Genomic DNA, 17,380 nt, shown 5'->3' on the forward strand with positions numbered 1-17,380 from the left:
GAGACAAAATCAAAGACAGACACAGGCCGGTTCTCAAATTAAAAGGTTGACATTGTATTAAGAGAAAGAATCAATCCACGAGACATTAATTTACAAAAAAAACACAAATATGGAGAATCGGTTTCTACCCGACAGCAACGATATGTTGATTCTCACACTGTTTGCTTAGCCTTCAACAACACCCTCTACCAGCTCCCTCGAGAAGCACTGGACAAGGCAGGCTGGGTGATATAACTTTATATTCATCCATCCACACACACACACACACACACACACACACACACACACACACACACACACACACACACACACACACACACACACACACACACACACACACACACACACGTTGTTGTCCTCCATAGCTCTCTGTTGATGACCTTGCCATCCTCAGTGTCATGATCCATGCAAGCCCTCTTCTTCCTGTTCAACAGGGCTATGGGTATGGTGGTCTCGTTCATCCAGGGCTTGTTGTAGGAGAAGCAGCGCACCATGTTAATGGGTACGATGGCTCCTCCTCATAGAGCTTGATGTAGTCTGTGATACTCTGGCAGAGACTAGTGCCGTCATCACAAGTCCCCAGTCTGTTGTCCTGAAGCATTCCCCTCTGTACCTCCTCAACCATATCTGACCGCTGTTGGACCTCCCTGGTAAATGGCGGGCTGCCCCCTTAACTATGCAGCCAGTGCAGTCTGTTTTATGCAGAGCCTCTTTTACTGTTAAACAAGAAGAGGGAGCAAACTCGAACAATTAAAGCCTTTTTAATAACGGGTGGCAGGCAAATAACGTGACAACATTTCGACGTTAACACATCTTTATGGGCTTAAATTAGTGCCAATAATATTTTGTACTTGTAAAAATAATTTGTATTTGTAAACACATTTTGCATTTGTAAAAAAAATATTTGTACTCGTAAAAATAATATGTACTCGTAAAAATATTTTTTGCATTCGTAAAAAAAATATTTGTACTCGTAAAAATAATATGTACTCGTAAATAAAATATTTGTCTTCGTAAATAAAATATTTGTATTCGTAAATAAAATATTTGTATTTGTAAATAAAATATTTGTCTTCTTAAAACAAAGTTTTGTATTCGTAAGATAAAAATGTGTGTTGTAATTGTAGAATTACATTTACAATGAACATTGTGACCAGAAAAAAACAACAGCTTGCTCGCTCGAAGATCTGTTCTACGGATTGCAAAACTTTATTTTTGGCACTCTGCACTTCCGGGTCTGAGCCAATCACGTGAGGCCTTTTCCACTACCCAATCATAAAGCTCCATAGGTCTCCATGGCAACATGGCAAACGGGGTTGCCATGTTGCAACCCCAAGAGTTTTAACTGCAACATAATTCCATTGCTCAGGAAATAAACAACGGATTACAATAATATAACATTCCCTATAATTATCAGTAACATGTAGGTGATACCTATGTCTATCAAATATGGTTTTATTGAAAGGCAATTAAAGGCTAGATCGAGTTTAGAAAGCAAACAGGTCATGTCTGGGGGCCTCAGTGCGGCTGCAGAGTTTGATTGAGTGTGAGACTAGGACCCACATGCCATATGTCAAAATGAGCGGCTTCATCGGGAATCGTGCGCGTGTATTTTGCTAAGAGATTGGTTACATGGTTTAATTGATATTAATTTATTAGTGCATTAAATTTCCCCATCCACTTTAATGGGAAAATTAAAAAACTCGATTTCAAGTATTTTTTTTACAGGAACTGTAAGGGCTAGAGTTGCAAGACTTGGAGGGGAGGTTCATAATTTATTCCGAAATTATCAAAAAAAGAAATACACCAGTCGGCCCCATGGTGGCGCTATAAAAGCCCCCTTTACGTTTTGGCCTATAACTCTTGAACCGTAGGTCGTAAAATACAAATATTTTTTTCCCTAGATTCCTTGGGCCATGACGCAACTCCCCATATAGGCCACGCCCATTTGAGCTAGGATAAATTTTCCGCCATTTTGAACTTTCTTCAAAACACACTTTTAGCTCCTCCTCCCACATATTTGGTCCACATTTCACGAAAATCGGTACACATGATCTCTGGACCCATGCGATAAACATCTCCAAACCGAATTTTGATAGTCCATACGGTTCTTCCATAAATGGCATCCAAAATTTGCGGGAGGGGCCTATTTTACAAAAAAGCGCCCACCCCCCCTCCTCCTCCTCCAGCATTATAGGCTTGACAGCACTGCTACTGACCTATAGGGTGTACCAACGTCGCGTCACCAAAAGTTCGCCACGCCCACCTTTTCGATGCTACAGCCCTTGAGGGGTCAGACTGTACATAGAGACACGCTTAAGACTAGAGAGTGACGGTGGTTTGTGTTTGTAAACATTAACTTCTTTGCCGACTACATAGTGATCATTGCACACTGCACATGTGTGGCTGGTCTATGAGAAAGCTGTCGCACTTCTCCTCTTCAAGATTGAATACAGTTTGAGGCTAACAATGTAGGCTATTCAAGAGACGTAGTATGGCTTGGATCTCAGCTGTACCACACAAAGATTTAACGTTCAAGAACCTACCCAAATACGTCATTTTCTCAAAGGTACATTTTTACCAAAAAGATGAAACTGCTATTTTGTTTCTGCTAACTAAAAGTAACTAGGTAATGCAACTATAGGGTGGTCCAGAGTGTTAAGTGACTTTTTTTTCCCTCTCTAACGATTTGACACGCGGGCTGCTCTGCTCATAGACCGAACATTCCACTACCGTGCGAGGTCTCCAACTTTAATAAAAACTAGACGCGTAGCAATTCTGGGAAATTGCAAAGTGTGGTTGCGCCGACGCCGGTCGCGGGTCTCGGCCGCCGGGACTCGAATGGCACGTCGCCGCGCGACGTGCCATTCGAATCGGGTGCCGGTCGGATCCTGCCTTCGTGATGCGTGCTGTTTTGATTTTAAGAAATAGGCCCCTCCCACTAAATAAATAGGCCCCTCCCACAAATGTAACGGGCCAATCATATTGTTACGTCACTCCTGATATCGCTTTTATTACATTTTGAAAGGATTGTTCCCCCAAATCATGTTTTTGCATCAAACGGTTACGTTTTGTGCATTTGTGAGGCCCCCTATGGGTCAAAGTGGAAATGCTTTTGGGGATTCGTTGAGTAAACCACCCTCGACATGTGATTTAAATTTGGGATTGACCGGACGTTTCGTAAAACAGGCCCCTCCCACTAACTTTGGAAGCCATTTACGGACGAACAGTAAGGATTATCAAAATGCTGTTTGGATATGTTTATCGCATGGGCCCAGAGATCATGTGTACCGATTTTTGTGAAATTTGGACAAAATATGTGGGAGGAGGAGCTAAAAGTGTGTTTTGAAGAAAATTCAAAATGGCGGAAAATTATCCTGACGCAAATGGGCGTGGCCTATATGGGGAGTTAGATTTTTATTTTACGACCTACGGTTCAAAAGTTATAGGCCAAAACGTAAAGGGGGCTTTTATAGCGCCACCATGAGGCCGACTGGTGTATTTCTTTTTTTGATAATTTCGGATTAAATTATGAACCTCCCCTCCAAGTCTTGTAACTCTAGCCCTTACAGTTTTTGAAAAAAAAATACTTGAAATCGAGTTTTTTAATTTTCCCATCAAAGTGGATGGGGAAATTTAATGCACTAATAAATTAATATCAATTAAACTATGTAACCAATCTCTTAGCAAAATACATGCGCACGATTCCCGATGAAGCCGCTCATTTTGACATATGGCATGTGGGTCCTAGTCTCACACTCAATCAAACTCTGCAGCCGCACTGAGGCCCCCAGACATGACCTGTTTGCTTTCTAAACTCGATCTAGCCTTTGATTGCCTTTCAATAAAACCATATTTGATAGACATAGGTATCACCTACATGTTACTGATTAAAGGGAATGTTATATTATTGTAATACGTTGTTTATTTCCTGAGCAATGGAATTATGTTGCAGTTAAAACTCTTGGGGTTGCAACATGGCAACCCCGTTTGCCATGTTGCCATGGAGACCTATGGAGCTTTATGATTGGGTAGTGGAAAAGGCCTCACGTGATTGGCTCAGACCCGGAAGTGCAGAGTGCCAAAAATAAAGTTTTGCAATCCGTAGAACAGATCTTCGAGCGAGCAAGCTGTTGTTTTTTTCTGGTCACAATGTTCATTGTAAATGTAATTCTACAATTACAACACACATTTTTATCTTACGAATACAAAACTTTGTTTTACGAAGACAAATATTTTATTTACGAATACAAATATCTTATTTACGAATACAAATATTTTATTTACGAAGACAAATATTTTATTTACGAGTACATATTATTTTTACGAGTACAAATATTTTTTTTACGAATGCAAAAAATATTTTTACGAGTACATATTATCTTTACGAGTACAAATATTTTTTTTTACAAATGCAAAATGTGTTTACAAATACAAATTATTTTTACAAGTACAAAATATTATTGGCACTAATTTAAGCCCATACATCTTCATCAGGTCATTTTTTGTTAGTGTTTATGGGTGCTGCTGGACACAGCGTTGAAGAAAATAAATGTAGTCAATATGAAGCATGAATTGAACCAGTAACCATTACTTGTTATTATTTTATTCATTTTATTAATAACTTCTCGCACAAGCTGTAATCAAAGATGTCCGCTCTAGGGTACCTATGTTCACTACTTCTTTTTTTTTATCAGGTTAAAAATAAGGTGCGTCCCCTCGACGCATCAATAGGGAGTTTACTGGGTCCTTTCGGATTTATATGCGTCCGGGACGCAAGGCACGCCCCCCTAGCAACCCAAGTTTTCTTATACAATCAGAAAACATGTTTATTTGCTCTCTGCTGACATCACCTCCTCTTCCCTCCTTCTAGACCTCCTACTCCTTCCTGTGCGTAAAGAGGATTCCCCCGAGCTGCAAGAGAGGAGTCCCAGTCTGATCCAGGAGGAACCAGAGCCTCCACAGATTAAAGAGGAACAGGAGGAGCTACTTCAAAGACCAGAGGAGGCTGATGGGTCAACCTCGACATCACTTGATAGAAACGCAAGGGGCAACAACACTCTTTCAGGTAAAAAACAGTCACTTGTATTTGTACTAATCTACAAACAGTGTTGATTTCGTCGACTAAAACTATGACGAAAAATGTTTGTCGACTACCTTTTTTCACTGACGAAAACTACATAAAAACTAAGCTATGATGACTAAAACTAAGATTAAATATATTGACATTTTCGTCAACAAATAAAAACTAGATAAAAATGTTAGTGAGGGACTAATCTCTCAAGAACAGATTCTGCCCTGCGGTGGAATCTGTCGGAGGGGTTCGTCATAACGTGTGCGCATTGGCTACAAGTGGGCGTGCCTTCAGATCAGGAAGCGGGCCGCGCTTTACCCAATCAAATGTAGTGGGCGGGATTCACGTGTCCATCCACCCTTTAGAGATGCACCGATACAGGTTTTTTCAATTCCGATCCGATCCGATATATCAATTAGGATACTTTTCGATATCCGATATATATGCCGATATCTAGGGTTGTCCGATATTGGCTTTTTTACCGATAACCGATATACCGATATTGTCAAACTCTTAATTACCGATACCGATATCAACCGATACCGATATATGCGGGGATTATTGTTTCAAAAACCGATACCGATATTTTCCGATATCGATTTTTATGCTAATATCGGCCGATAATATCGGGAGGCCGATAATATCGAACATCCCTACCGATATCCGAGCAAAACTTTAAATACAGAAAAAATGCATTACCTTTCAATTAAAGACATTTATTACTGCATATTTTAAAGTACAATAACAGTAGAAAAAAAAAGTTAAACAAATACACTATCATCTATCACCAAAATAAAATACCTACAAATAATAAATTAAAACAATGTGCATACTTAGCTGCTTCTTAAAATTGTATTAAACACAAAATAAAAAAAATACTGTAGGTCTGTTGTAATGCAGCAGCAACCACTGTAAACAAGGCAACCACATCTCATCGTGGCTTTTTAAAGTTAAACAAGTGCCTGGCAGTGCAAATATTTAATTGGCAAATGCAAAAAAAGTGGCTACTCCTCATTTTTTTAACAGAATATTTGAAAGTGCAATTAACAGTAAAGAAAAAAACAAATACACCATCAAAAGAATAAACCTACACATACTAAATTAAAACAATGTGCATAATTAGCTGCTTCTTAAAGTTGTATTAAACACAAAATAAAAAAATAATGTAAGTCTGTTGTAATGCAGCAGCAACAAGACAACCACATCTCATCGTGGCTTTTTAAAGTTAAACAAGTGCAAGTGCAAATATTTAATTGGCAAATGCAAAAAAGTGGCTACTCCTTATTTTTTAACAGAATATCTTAAAGTGAAACAACAGTAAAAAAACAAAAAAACAAATACACCATAATCGAAAGAATATACCTACAAATAATAAATTAAAACACTGTGCATAGCTGCTTCTTAAAATTGTATTTAACAGAAAATAAATAAAATACTGTAGGTCTGTTTTAGCAGCAACCACTGTAGTGTAAACAAAAGAAACCACATCTTTCATTGTGGCTTTTTTAAAGTTATCAGGCAGGTATCATCTTAACTTAGGACATGGATTAACCCAATTAAGACAACACCAGAAGAATCTCACTTAAGAGAACTTTGTCAGGTTTTTCTTGAGGAAAATTATCATTTCTGCTCTCTCTGGTGTAAGGCGGTTTCTCTTTTCATCCACTATGTTGGATGTGGTGCTAAACAGTCTCTCACTTTCAACTGAGGTGGAGGGGGCACTGAGGAATTTTAATGCAATAGCAGCAACTGCAGGAAAGCTATCATGTTTTTTTCCCAGAACTGGAAAGGGGACTCAGAGCGAGGAATTGTTGGCTCTTGTAAATACTTTTGCATTTGAACTAGACCAACATCAATCTTACTCCCTGTTCCAGGATCACCTTTCTCCTCCAGAATGTCATCATACAGAGTCATCAAACTGCTCTTGGGTCTGCTTGGACCAGCTGCTTCCATGCGAGGCACCTTCTCTGCTGGCTCTGTTGTTTCTGAAGCTAAATCTTCTTCAGTAGCTGCTGGCTCTGTTGTAGCTGAAACTGAAGCTGCTCCATCATTTAGTGTTGGCTCTATTTTCCTGATCTCTTGCATCAGGGCATCCCTGGCTTGCTGGGCTGTGACATCACCTGTGAAGAATCTGACACAAAAATAAAATAGGTTGAGCACAACTATACTATAGTGTAGCTAAGCAGTAAGCACCAGCCAGTCATGTGTGAATTAAATAAACATGTTAAAAATAAATCTGTAAATACAATTACTTCTCTCTCTCTCTCTCTCACACACACACACACACACACACACACACACACACACACACACACACACACACACACACACACACACACACACACACACACACACACACACACACACTTTAGACTACAGTTCAACATGTTATCTAGTTTGTGCAGCATTTCACATTTAAAAACAGCCAACAACATTGTATTGATAAAACATTGAATACATGCTGTCTTACCTATCTTTGTAGCGTGGGTCCACTAAAGTGGCTATAGAGTAGAGGGGTTGACCTTCGGTGGTGCTAAAGCGTCTGTTCACAGCTTCCAGAAGCGTACGTTTCATTGTTTTTATGCCACTGTCAGCACTGGTCTCCCGACTGAGCAGCCGCTTCAGCACGGTGATGGCTGGGATCACATCGGCTGCAGTGGAGGTCGCTGAGCTGATGTTTTTAGTTGTCTCCTCGAAGGGTTCCAGTACTGTCACTGTTTTTTCCAACAATGACCACTCGTTGGCAGACAGTGTTGCTGGCAGGTTGTGGTCCGCTTGATATGCACAGAGGGCTCGTTTCTGTTCCAGAAGGCTTTTTATCATATATAGCGAGCTGTTCCACCTAGTCTGAACGTCTTGCTGGAGACGTTTTGTGTCCTGCTTTAGCTCTAATTGAACGTCTTGAAAGCGGGACTGTGCAACTTGTGAATGTTTAAAATGAGTCACTATTCTCCTTGCATTGGCGAGGGCATCATTTACACTGCGCTGTGAGAGCAGACCCTCGTGAACAACTAGCTGCAGTGTGTGTGCCAAGCAGCCCAAACTATCAACAGGCACCTCATCCATCGCCTTTTTCATATTACTGGCATTGTCTCTCAAAACCACATGCACTTTAGACAGTGGGATCTTCCAGTTGTCCAGCATCTCCTTCATTGTGTTTTTAATTAACTCGCTGGTGTGTGAGCCCCTGCACTCTTTAACCTGCAGCACCGCGCTGTTAAACGCATAATTCTCCGCACTGACCTAATGTGCGGTGAGACTTATTAGCGACATTGGGCTAACGGACGAGGACCAGATGTCAGTAGTGAAACTCAGATGTTTAACATCTTTTAACACAGCTGCTAACCGCGACGACACTCTGTCGTATAGTTCTGGTAAAGCAGTCTCTGATATGTATTTTCTGGAGGGGATATTATATTTTGGCTCAAGGTGTTCGATCAGGCTGCGAAAGCCAACATTATCAACAACAGAGAGAGGCTGATCATCCAGCACAATGAAATTGAGCACCTTCTCTGTAATTCCTTTAGCCTTCGGGGCGTCTGCTGAAAGTTTGTCTTTCTTCTTGAAAGCATCAGTGATCTTCTGCTGCGGGCATTCTCGTTCTCGATTAGCTTTCTCCAGCTCCTCGTGTTCTTTCTTGTGTTTTTGTAGATGCCTGGCCAAATTGGTGGTATTAAACGACTTAATACTTTTTCCACCCCTTGGAACATGAACGTCACATACTTTGCACTTTGCTGTGCTGCTTTTTGGCGTCTCAAGTGTGAAATAATTCCAAATTAAGGACATGTTTACTTTGTGCCGGCTCCACGCTCCACCAGACGAAAACACTTCCTGAGCGGGGCTACTCCGTGTCTGTAGGTAAATGGAAGCTCCGCACCAAAACTCATGGCCCCATTGTTTTTTCACGGACCAGTCGTTCTTGTATTTATTTTACTGGGGATAAGGTTATACATACGTTTAGGGTTAGGCATACATTACTGAGGTTAAGTTTAGGGATAAGGTTAGGTTTTTGCACCGTTTTACTGAGGTTACGTTTAGGGCGTTTAGGCATAGTTTGCTGGGGCTACTGTGTTTTGGGACGAGCGTTTTGGTATTCAGTCTAGACTCTACAGTCTTCACATGCTGTGAGGGCCGTCAGAAAAGACTGGAGAAGCGACGAAAAAAAGTTTGCAGGATCGTTTTATCTAATAGTAATTTGCTAAAACGTTTGGTTATGGTCTTACAATTGCGTGATTATATTATATATATTTATAAACCAGAGATTTTTTTTAAAACTTTAAAAAAAAATAAAAAAAATTTAAACTTTTTTTTTAAAACTTTTTTTTATCGGAACGTGGATCGGTTATGTCATGTCCGATATCCGATACGTGAAATAAGTCATATCGGTAGCCGATACCGATACCGTATCGGTATCGGTGCAACTCTACCACCCTTCCCCCCTCGAAACTAGCCGAAACTAATTTAACAATAGCGTCCTCGGAGCGGACAAAACCACGGAAAGATATTCACATTTTAACTTACTCTTTCATCATAGAAACAAGTGGGCTTATAACCAAAACCATCCATGTTCTCTGGGAGAAGTGGTGTTAGTGTTCCGTGTAGAAATATTGTTAGTGGGAATGAAAACGTAGTCGCACCAACCGGAAGTGATGCGCTGAAGGCAGACATGAAACCGGAGTTTCCCTGCGCACTGGTCTTCCATTTTCCTCCCGCCAGACCCCACAGACAATATCAGAAAACAGAGGTCGCTGTTTTTCATTTTCTGTGGGGTCTGGCTACGCGAGACTAGTGAGGGACTAGTGGAGAGCAGATCCAGTAGAACTAAAAGACAAGTCATTTTATATTTGGTTGCGCTTGGGTGTTGCGCTCTGAAAATAGCCGATCTACAAGCTAGCTCACTGTGAGCTTGTAGATCGTCTATTTTCAGTATGCAACCAAGTGTAAAATCAGCCATTACGACGCCATCAAGGCACCGCCAAAATAAATTTGAGTCGACTAAATCAACTGTAGATTTAGACTATAATCTTATGACATTTAGTTTAGATAATTTTATTGAAAAGACTATGACTAAAACTAAATCAAAATTTGCTGTCAAAATCAACACTGTCGACAAACAATGTTGATGTTTTGGTCAGTCGACCATCAGACAGGTTTGCTGAAGCAGACATCGCCAACAACTCCGTTTCAATGAGAATGATGTAATCCTGTCACTTTGTCTTGTCTGTGCGTTTGCAACCTGACGCATGAAGCTCAGTAAATCGGACCTGAGTTGCAACTGTACTTGGTATGCTTTTTTCCACTGTAAACAATATCTCTTTGTCAAAAATAGCCTACACAACACGATGTGTTATGAGCTTGTAGAGCTGCTATTTTTTGCTGAACGTTCCCCCCAGAATTAGAATGCCGGGGTTCAAGTGGTTAAAATATCAGATTATCTATTCTCAGACTTTAAAAACAAAACTGAGATTCTATAGGAAATGCATGCATACATGCTTGTGCGCATCGTACAAGCACAGGCGTGCATATTAGTTTGTAGACACACACACACACACACACACACACACACACACACACACAGAGGAGCGAGAAATACAAAGAAAAATGTGTAGATAGTGTAAAATTGTAGTCAGTCATTGTCGCACATATGTGGCAAATGTTATTACAATGTAGCAACAGTGTATGTATAACCAAAAATACTTTTTAACATATCTATATAAAGTTGTTCGAGCTGTAAGAATATTTTTGCAGGTGTGTAGGTAAGTTTTAGTTTAAAACTTTAAAACTTTAAAACTGTGAATCACATTCTATAACGCTGGGAACCCACCAAAAAAGCGTCGCTCACACATGGTTTGCGCACAACTGTTCTCACCAAACCCGGGCCGATCGAGAAGCCTGGTCAATGCATTTCAATGAGAATGCGCGTGGACTAACTTTTTCTCCCCACCCCGAGCAGGAAAAATATCTTCACGTGTGCGACTGGAGCATCCGTACGGGGCCAGTGAGAATGGCAACATTCATTAACATGAGTGGATTAAAAATCAGCATCTGTGCTCTTATGCTTGCACGTCTGCTGGGTTTCAAGCGTACTAGGATCTAAAACATTCGTATGTACTTTATGTATGTCATGCCCAAAAGAGAGTAGGAAAATCTTTATTTACTGCTCTCCCTACTGCTGTATGTGGAAGGGTAGGAAGATCCCAGAACAGAGCCCTGCAACCAGACATATATGCCTCAGTATTGATATTAAATCTGCGTTTTTAATATGCAATTAAAACAAATATTTTGATTAGATAAATTGTTTTCTCTTATTTGATTTTTTTCCCTAGAGTTCCTGCACCTCCCTATTTGTAAAGAGGAGGCTTCCCCTGAACAGCAGGAGAGGAGCTCCAGTCTGGTCCAGGAGGAACCAGAGCCTCCACAAATCAAAGAAGAACATGAGGTGGCTCAATGTTGGTCAATGTTGACATTACTATCAGTGAAAACTGAAGATGAGGTTGACAACAGAGACACAGAGCCTGTTGCCAGCACCTCAGCTGGCCTCATGATAACACAAGTTGATGTAGAGGACTGTGGAGCATTACAACCAACAAGTCATGTCCCCCTCCTCTCTGCACACTATTGTGAATCTGACACTGAAGACAGTGACGACTGGGAGGAGACCAGGGAAGCTCAGTCAGCTTTAAACATACTGAAATCTTACAAGACAGAACATGTGGAAGGACAATCATTGTGTTTGAGTAACAAGCTGTCCCAGGAGCTGATGTTATCGAAACAAACTCCATCCATAACGAGTCAAACTGGGGATAAGAAATTTGGTTGTACAGTTTGTGGTAAAAGCTTTAATCTAAGGGGCAATTTGAACGTACATATGAGGACTCATACAGGGGAAAAACCTTATAGTTGTACTATTTGTGGTAAAGATTTTGGTCAAATGTACAATCTGAAGATCCACACAAGGACTCATACAGGGGAAAAACCCTTTAGTTGTTCAGTTTGTAACAAAGGCTTTGTTTGCATGAGTGATGTGAAAAAACACATGAGGAGTCATACTGGGGAAAAACCCTTTAGTTGTGCTTTCTGTAGTAAACCGTTTGCTTATGTTAATGATCTGAAAGCCCACATGAGGACTCATACAGGAGAAAAACCCTTTAGGTGTACAGTTTGTGGCAAAGGTTTTGTCCAAAGGAGTACTATGAAAAATCACTTGAGGACTCATACAGGTGAAAAACCCTTTTGTTGTACAATTTGTGAAAAAACCTTCAACAATCGAGGTAATTTGTATACGCACATGCGGTCTCATTCAGGGATAAAACCCTTTAGTTGTACAGTTTGTAGTAAAGGCTTTGCTAAAAAGAGTGATATGAAAAAACACATGAGGACTCATACAGGCGAAAAACCATGTATTTGTACAGTTTGTGGGAAAGGCATTAATCAAATGAGTGATCTGAGGAAACACATGCGGATTCATACAGGGGAGAAAGTTGTTAGTTGAATAGACCATTCACTAAGACCCGTCCCCCACAGTTACTGTTACGTGAGCCAAGCAAAAGCAAGTGGTTTGCCAGCATAAAAGGTCCTTCTGTAGCCAGAGCTCCAAAATCTCTTCTAAATCTCCCAAAGACAGAGGGAGAAACCACATCTAATAGTAATTGTCTACATTAATATCATCAGAAAGAGGGTTTGTGTACCACAGGGTAAGTAAGACTACTAATAGTAGTAGTAGTCAATAAATAGACAAATGAATAAACACTAACCATCTGTACATGGTGTTGTGATGCGTGTGTTTGTTTTGTGATCCTTTTAATGGCAACAGTCTTCAGATTGCGTTACCCTATGACTCTTTGTTTGGTTTGTTATTATTATCAGTAAATCATTTTGAATGTTTTTTTAAACAGAAAGAGAGACAGTTATTTCTGTGACAGTATGACTACAATTTATAAATACTATTTATAAATTCTATTCTTCTTTGGAGCCTGGTTCAGTAAATGTGTCACGTAGAACAACTAACAACTATTCAGCCCTTTTAAACGTCCCTGCATGTGTACATCGCAGATTTTGGCTTGGGGAAAGAACGAAAAATGCCCCCTCGAACCTCTTTGGGTAGCTGGAATCATTGTTACAGTGGCAGAAACGCAAAGCTCGGCTGCTCCTTGAAGCCAATGGGTTGGGTTTTCCAATCAGGGAAGCCAATGCCAGTGGACACAGACAGACTGAAACTCAGACAAACTTAATTCCAACTTGTTTACGTTGACTCCCTGTTGTGTCAGCAGTTGGTCTAATTTCATGGTGGATAGCAACGGTTGCTACCCTAGAATTGGACAATCACTATTGGGGGTGGGGCTTATATTTCAGTATAGAAAGAAGAGGAAGTCCGCACACTATGGAAGCTCCAGCGACCAGTTTTATTTTAAGGCTCACAGCTTACAGCTTACGCGTAAGCAGGGGGGGGCTTTAAATGGCAAAAGCTGCCATTGTGTTTAACCACTTAAACCCTATATGGTTGACCGGAGTCCCTCAGGGCTCTATACTAGGTTATTTTCTGTTTTCTGTTATTGTGGGGAAAGCTTTCGCTGGAAAATAGCCTATCGATAAGCTCACAACGTGTCTTGTTTGTTTGTTTGTTGCGTTGTGAGCTTGTCGATCTGCTATTTTCTGCGAAAGCTTTCCTCACAACAGGGATGCTGGGGTTTAAGAGGTTAATTACCTCTAAAACGATGATTATGCGGGGATACAATGCAGCTTTTTTTTCTTTTTTCTTTGCTGCAGAGCTGACAATTACTGACAATTTAATGATAAGATGACATTAAACATTTTTTTATTAATATAGAAACAATTTCATTGTATTTTTTAGCGGCGCTAGCCGCTCTATACCTTTAGGTATAGAGCGGATCCTGCTCTATACCTGACTTTGTCCGTGTTCACCGTCAACGCTCTGATTGGTCAGACCCGTCAACGCTCTGATTGGTCAGACCCGTCAACGCTCTGATTGGTCAGACCCGTCAACGCTCTGATTGGTCAGACACGTCAACGCTCTGATTGGTCAGACACGTCAACAAAGTGATTGGTCAAGCTTCACGTGACACGTGGCTATAAACACATTATAAACACATATCGATGACAAAATGTATCAAAGGCGCCGCTACCTTCACACAGGGTGTGATTTTTTTTTAAAACCTTGGAGAAAAAAAAGGTTTTTCATTCTGATCCAGATAAATAGCATAAAGTACTTCGTTATATTGATCCAAGCCGGAACACATTTGATTGATTGGTCATTCAAATAAACATGCTCTGAAAATGCATCTCGGATGGATGGGCAGCGGACGCTTGATATTGTCAAGGTTGAGAAACACTGCTGTGATTTGCTTTGGTTAAAACAAAACGTTTTTTTTTTGTTAAAAAGTTAAAGCTCTATGTCCTGAACGTTATTGTTGCTATAGAGTGTTTGGTCAATAACAGGGGTCTCCCCGTCTCTCCAGCTCTTTAATAAACATTAAAATTGAATGAACCTTCAATTTTAATGTTCCAATTCCAACTTTGTCTGCTCTTTTTTCCCCTTCTTTTTTCCCATCACTTTCAATGGTATTGAAATTGGTATCCTGAACTGAAAATGTATTTTGCATTGACTAAAGAGTTGGAGCGACAGGGATACCCCTGTTATTGAACACTCTATTGCAATGGTTAGGGGAGATCTAACTTTCTTTAACACTTATTTTAACCAGCTAAATATCACTTACACCCCTTTAAAGAGCAAGAAGAGAGTGGGTAATATAGTATAAATTCAATTTGGGATCAGCTGGGAGATGTACTATAACCTTATATCTACAGTGTGCGCTGTTTCCCTGTGAGCCACCTGGGCAGCCAAGCGATATGGCCTCTCCTCTTCCTCTCCAAGCAGATGTCCACTTCAAACTATGGTGCAGAAACAGCTCCCGAGAAGGACTCTCTAATCTGTTGCCCTCCATTAGCTAGCAGAGTGCCGCTGTAGGTGGGGCAACACAGTGCTTCCCATAGCCGGTGTTTGATTCTATGGCCGAGTGCAGAGGTGTATGGGCCGGGACGGCCAGTGGAGTACTGCAACATTGGGTCAACTAATGAGTGGTGTAGCTGCTGATGCTGCTGATGCTCACCGAAGTTTGTTCATGAATGGTCAACAACTCATCCCAAGAATCTGATGCAGGAGATGGCAAAGTCTCTGGAGAGGATGATCGGGGGTCAGAATCCCCACAGAGGTCCTCAATCCGCTCTGCCTCTCTCCTCCTATTCAGCTCCACTGGACCCACAGTGGAGAGGTCGGGATACTGCGAAGTGGTAAGATGGGAATAGGAAGCGTGGATCGTGTAGTGCCCTCCGAAATTCCCGCTGCTGTACTCCCTAACAATATCTATCCTCACATCTGTTTGTTCGCTGATAATGTCTGGCGGCTGGAGCCTCTTGAACCGTTTCCTCCTCCTAAGAAAATTTCCACTGTCGAACATGTCTTCTGCCTGGGGGTCAAATGTCCAGTAGTTTTCCTTGCTGGTGTTGCCCGACTCCGGGGGGATTTTCACAAAGCAGTCATTGAGATACAAATTATTACGGAGAGAGTTTCTCCAAGCAGGAAATCTCTCTCTGTAGTATGGGTATTGGTTGCTGATGAATTCACAGATCCCACTTTGGGTGAGCTTTTTCTGTGGGCTCTGGAGGATAGCCATGGTGATGAGGGCGATGTAGGAAAAGGGCGGCTTTACCAGACTATTCTTTGGGCTCTGGATCAAACCTTCCGAGTCTACGCTCTGATCTTGACCATCTCCCTCCACAGTGCCTGATGTCTCCCCTTCATCCCAAGAATCTGACGCAGCAGAAGGCGAAGTCTCCTGAGAGGACGGGCGTACGCCAGAATGCCAGTCTGGCAGGACAGCAGCATTCGCCATGGTTCTGTCCTTGGGGGGTACCACAGCGGTCCTCAGACTCTCATCCTGCTCCGCCTCCGTCTTCATCCTGAGATCCGCTTGGGCGTCGACAGCATCTGGCTGGTTCCTCTTGAACCGTTTCCTCCTCCTGAGAAAACTTCCACTGTCAAACATGTCTTCTGCCTGGGGGTCAAAGTTCCAGTAGTTTTCCTTGCCGGTGTTGCCCGACTCCGGGGGGAGTTTCACAAAGCAGTCATTGAGATACACATTATTACGGAAAGTGTTTCTCCAGGCAGGAAATCTCTCTCTGTAGTATGGATAGCGGTTACTGATGAATTCACAGATCCCACTTAGGGTGAGCTTTTTCTGTGGGCTCTGGAGGATAGCCATGGTGATGAGGGCGATGTAGGAATAGGCCGGCTTTACCAGACTGGTCGGGTTCTGAATCGGACCTGTCGAGTCTATGCTCTGCTCCTGACCATCTCCCTTCACAGTGCCTATCGGCCCTTCATCCTCAGAATCTGACGCAGCAGACGGCAACGTCTCTGCAGGGGAGGGCAAAGACTGTGGAGAATGCCTGTCTGGCAGGACGGCAGCATTCTTCATGAATCTGTCCTCTGGTGGCCCCAAAGAGGTCCTCAGATTCTCCTCCTGCTCTGCCTTTCTCTTCCTCCTCCTAAGTACATTTACGTCGTCAAACCTGTCTTCTGACGGTCGGTCAAAGGTCCAGTAATGTTCCTTGCCAGTGTTGCTCGGCTCCCGGGAGATCTTCACAAAGCAGTCATTGAGATACAAATTATTACGGAGAGAGTTTCGCCAAGCAGGAAACGTCTCTCTGTAGTATGGGAAGCGGTTACTGATGAAGTCACAGATCCCCCTGACAGTGAGCTTTGTCTGTGGGCTCTGTTGGAAAGCCATGGCGATGAGGACGATGTATGAATAAGGCGGCTTCACCATACTGTTCTGTGGTTTCTTGGTCGAACTTCCCGAGCCTGTGCTCTGGTCCTGGCCCTTCACTGTGCCGCCGGTCTCCCCATTGACGCTGTACGGCCCAGAACTATGCTGCAAAGCAATAGGATGGGAATAGGAGGCCGGGTGGATTCTGTTGTGCTGCCCACAGGGATCTGTTTGGTCGCTGAGAACGTCTGACGGCTGGTGCCTCTTGAACTGTTTCCTCCTTTTAAGAAAACACCCATTGTCATTGTTAAACATATCTTCCGCCTGTGGGTCAAAGGTCCAGTAGTTTTCCTTGCCAGCGTTGCCCGACGCCGGGGGTATTTTCACAAAGCGGTCATTGGAAGACAAATTATGACTGATAGATTTTCTCCAAGCGGGAAACTTGTCTTTGTAATATGGGAAGTGATCACTGATGAATTCACAGACCCCACTTAGGGTGAGCTTTGTCTGAGGGCTCTGC

The 17,380-nt window shown here is 41.9% G+C and overlaps 1 protein-coding gene across 2 annotated transcripts in view; it reads left to right on the top strand.

The window, feature by feature from the left end:
• The window catches only part of LOC311052010 (uncharacterized protein), a 60,472-nt gene that overhangs the window by 2,519 nt on the left and 40,573 nt on the right, over positions 1-17,380 (top strand). Inside the window, exons 2-3 of one of the 2 annotated variants that reach the window (XM_084066766.1) lie at positions 4,874-5,068; positions 11,401-12,828. The exons of the other annotated variant lie outside the window; for it this stretch is intronic. Of the exons in view, the coding sequence (XP_083922892.1) occupies positions 4,874-5,068; positions 11,401-12,566 (1,361 nt within the window). The 3' untranslated portion in view covers positions 12,567-12,828. Of the gene's footprint in view, positions 1-4,873; positions 5,069-11,400; positions 12,829-17,380 lie in introns of those variants that run through there. 2 annotated transcript variants of the gene reach the window in all.

The sequence above is a fragment of the Gymnoscopelus microlampas genome, assembly GCF_963454915.1.
Source record: "Gymnoscopelus microlampas genome assembly, chromosome: 9".
NCBI classification, from domain to species: Eukaryota; Metazoa; Chordata; class Actinopteri; order Myctophiformes; family Myctophidae; genus Gymnoscopelus; species Gymnoscopelus microlampas.